Raw genomic sequence first — 3,032 nt, 5'->3', positions numbered from 1 at the left:
TTTGTATTTTTTGTAGAGATAGGGTTTCACCATGTTGGCCAGGCTGGGTCTCAAACTCTTGACCTTGTGATCCACCCACCTCAGCCTCTCAAAGTGCTGGGATTACAGGTGCGAGCCACCATGCCCGGCCTCTTTTTCTTTTCTTTTCTTTCTTTCTTTTTTTTTTTTTTGAGACAGGGTCTTACTCTGTTACTCAGGCTGGAATGCAGTGGCATGATCACAGCTTCTGCAGCCTCAACCTCCTGGGGTCCAGCCATCCTCCCACCTCAGCCTCCCAAGTAGCTGGGAATATAGTGTAGTCGTGCAGCACCATGCCTGGTTAATTTTTATATTTTTTGTAGAGAAAAGGTCTCACTATGTTGCCCAAGCTGGTCTTCAACTCCTGGGCTCCAGTGATCCTCCTGCCTCAGCCTCCCAAAGTGCTGGGATTACAGGCATGAGTCACTGTGCTCAGTGAAAGTGATTTCCTGAGATAGAATCTACTCCTAATGAAGATGCTGGGAACACTGCTGAAATGACAAGAAAGGATTTAGAATATCACTTAAACTTAGTCGATTAAGCAGTAGCAGGGTTTGAGAGGATTTGACTCCAATTTCGAAAGAAGTTCTACTCTGGGTAAAATGCTATCAAACAGCATTACATGCTACAGAGAAATCTTTTGTGAAAGGAAGAGCCAGTTGATACAGCAAACTTCTGTGTTGTCTTAAGAAACTGCCACAGTCACCCCAACCTTTAGCAACGACCACCCTGATAAGTCAGCTGCCTCCGACATCGAGACAAAACCCTCCACCAGCAAAAAGATTACAACTTGCTGAAGACTCGTTGGTTGTTAGCACTTTTTAGCAATAAAGTATTTTTAATTAAGGTATGTACTTTTTTAGATATAATGCTATTGCACACTAAAGAGACTAGTGCATAGTGTAAACATAACTTTATATGCACTACGAAACCAAAAACATTGTGTGACTCGCTTTATTGTGGTGGTTTGGCACTAAACCCACAATATCTCTGAGGTATGCCTGTACTTTGCTCAATAGCTATTAACTGTCATTGTCCTAAGCCCCATTTGTTGACCTTCTACTACATTTTACCTAGCATATACGTGACACTTTATATTGAACCCTCTAGGATATTATTAATCCCATTTTACAAGTTAGGAAATTAAAGCTAAAACTCACCTGACAAGCTGAATTCAAACTCAGGACCCAAATAATTTAGAATCACCATGCTATGTTATTACCCTAGTAAAAAGCCTATCCACCCACAGGGAGAAATCACAATATGGTGTTATAAATTATTAACAAGGAATATGGGACATTGAACCTGGCTTCTCAGACATTTCATAAAGTCAGGAGTTACGAACTGCTTGCACTCACGTGACATAGATGCCAATTCCCGGGGCATGTAGCCATCTGTGCCCATCTGGTGCCACACTCCTGTAGCAAAATGATACCTCCAGAGTTCCCTGAAGAGAGGATAGTCTTCATTATCAGGCCCTCCCGATTCATCATAATCTGGGTTATAACCTCCAAACACATATAGGTTGGTATTATCTGCCACGCAACGATGTCCACTTCGTGCTGGTGGAGGTCTGTGGCCTAGGAGAGAAGAGGACAGTTTTCCACAGGTGTCCTACCAGTTTAAAAGCACAAACAAAATTAGGTAACAATCATTTTAGCCTTAAAAGGGGATCAGGAAAGATTTATAACATGGATATACTTCTTATTTGTTTAGATTTATAACATGGATATACTTCTTAATAATACTTCTTATTCACACATACTACTTAAGATTTTAAGGAGCTAGTCTCTACTTCTATTTTTTATGATTACCTTCAGATTTTGATAACTGTAAAAAGCATGATAAATTCAAGAAAATGGCTGATAACTTGAAATTTTCAAGAAAAGAAGGAAGAAGGGTTTAATAATCCAAAAGCTAACAGGACAAATTTTCTAATTTCCTCAGAGGAGAAAAAAACACAGGCCAACTAAATTAAACTGTGAACATTAGAGAACTAAATAAATATAATCACGAATGTGAATGAGTCATGTATAAATAAAAATACACACACATAAAATCTATGATTTTTCCACAAGATATAATTATACACTTAAAATGGAAACTGGCTGTTAAGGAGTTACAGTAAAATTTTGACTTTAACATCCTGGATTTATGGTGGTTAACAAAGAATCTCCTTATATTTATCTCAGAGAGCATCTTTCATCCTATTAAGAGCTTTACTAAGAAAAGCTGTTTCTACAATTTATATTTGAAAGTGTCCTGAAGTCTAAATTATATTAACTATTTTTTTTTTTTGAGACCAAGTCTCACTCTGTCACCCAGGCTGGAGTGCAGTGGTGCGATCTCAGTTCACTGCAACCTCTGCCTCCCAGGTTTAAGTGATTGTCCTGCCTCAGCCTCCCAAGTAGCTGGGATTACAGGTGCCCGCCACCATGCCTGGCTAATTTTTGTGTTTTCAGTAGAGACGGGGTTTCACTATGTTGGCCAGGCTGGTCTCGAACTCCTGACCTCAGGTGATCCGCCTGCCTTGGCCTCCCAAAGTGCTGGGATTACAGGTGTAAGCTACCACGCCCAGCCTCAACTAGTTTACTAAAAATTACTTCAAGGTTATTTTAGAGTAAAAAAAAAAAACAAAAAAAGTTTATTATAATTTCTGTTATCCTTAAAATGTTTATACCAATCTGTACAAACCCTTGCCTAACTTCAGAAACAAAGATGCTTAAATACATAGTGGATGGAATAAGAAGCTACTATAGGCCGGTCGCGGTGGCTCAAGCCTGTAATCCCAGCACTTTGGGAGGCCGAGACGGGCGGATCACGAGGTCAGGAGTTCGAGACCATCCTGGCTAACACGGTGAAAACCCGTCTCTACTAAAAAATACAAAAAGCTAGCCGGGCGATGTGGCTGGCGCCTGTAGTCCCAGCTACTTGGGAGGCTGAGGCAGGAGAATGGCGTAAACCCGGGAGGCAGAGCTTGCAGTGAGCTGAGATCCAGCCACTGCACTCCAGCC

At 40.8% G+C, this 3,032-nt stretch overlaps 1 protein-coding gene across 4 annotated transcripts in view; it reads right to left on the bottom strand.

Moving 5' to 3' along the window:
* The window catches only part of KLHDC10 (kelch domain containing 10), a 72,023-nt gene that overhangs the window by 18,372 nt on the left and 50,619 nt on the right, over positions 1 to 3,032 (bottom strand). For all 4 annotated transcript variants that reach the window (XM_023207861.1, XM_023207860.2, XM_023207863.1 and 1 more), the window contains one exon: positions 1,377 to 1,598. In XM_023207861.1, coding sequence (XP_023063629.1) covers positions 1,377 to 1,598 — 222 coding nt within the window. The remainder of the gene's footprint in view (positions 1 to 1,376; positions 1,599 to 3,032) is intronic.

This window comes from Piliocolobus tephrosceles, chromosome 8 (assembly GCF_002776525.5).
Source record: "Piliocolobus tephrosceles isolate RC106 chromosome 8, ASM277652v3, whole genome shotgun sequence".
In the NCBI taxonomy this organism is placed as follows: Eukaryota; Metazoa; Chordata; class Mammalia; order Primates; family Cercopithecidae; genus Piliocolobus; species Piliocolobus tephrosceles.
This window is presented reverse-complemented; position numbering and strand designations above follow the sequence as displayed.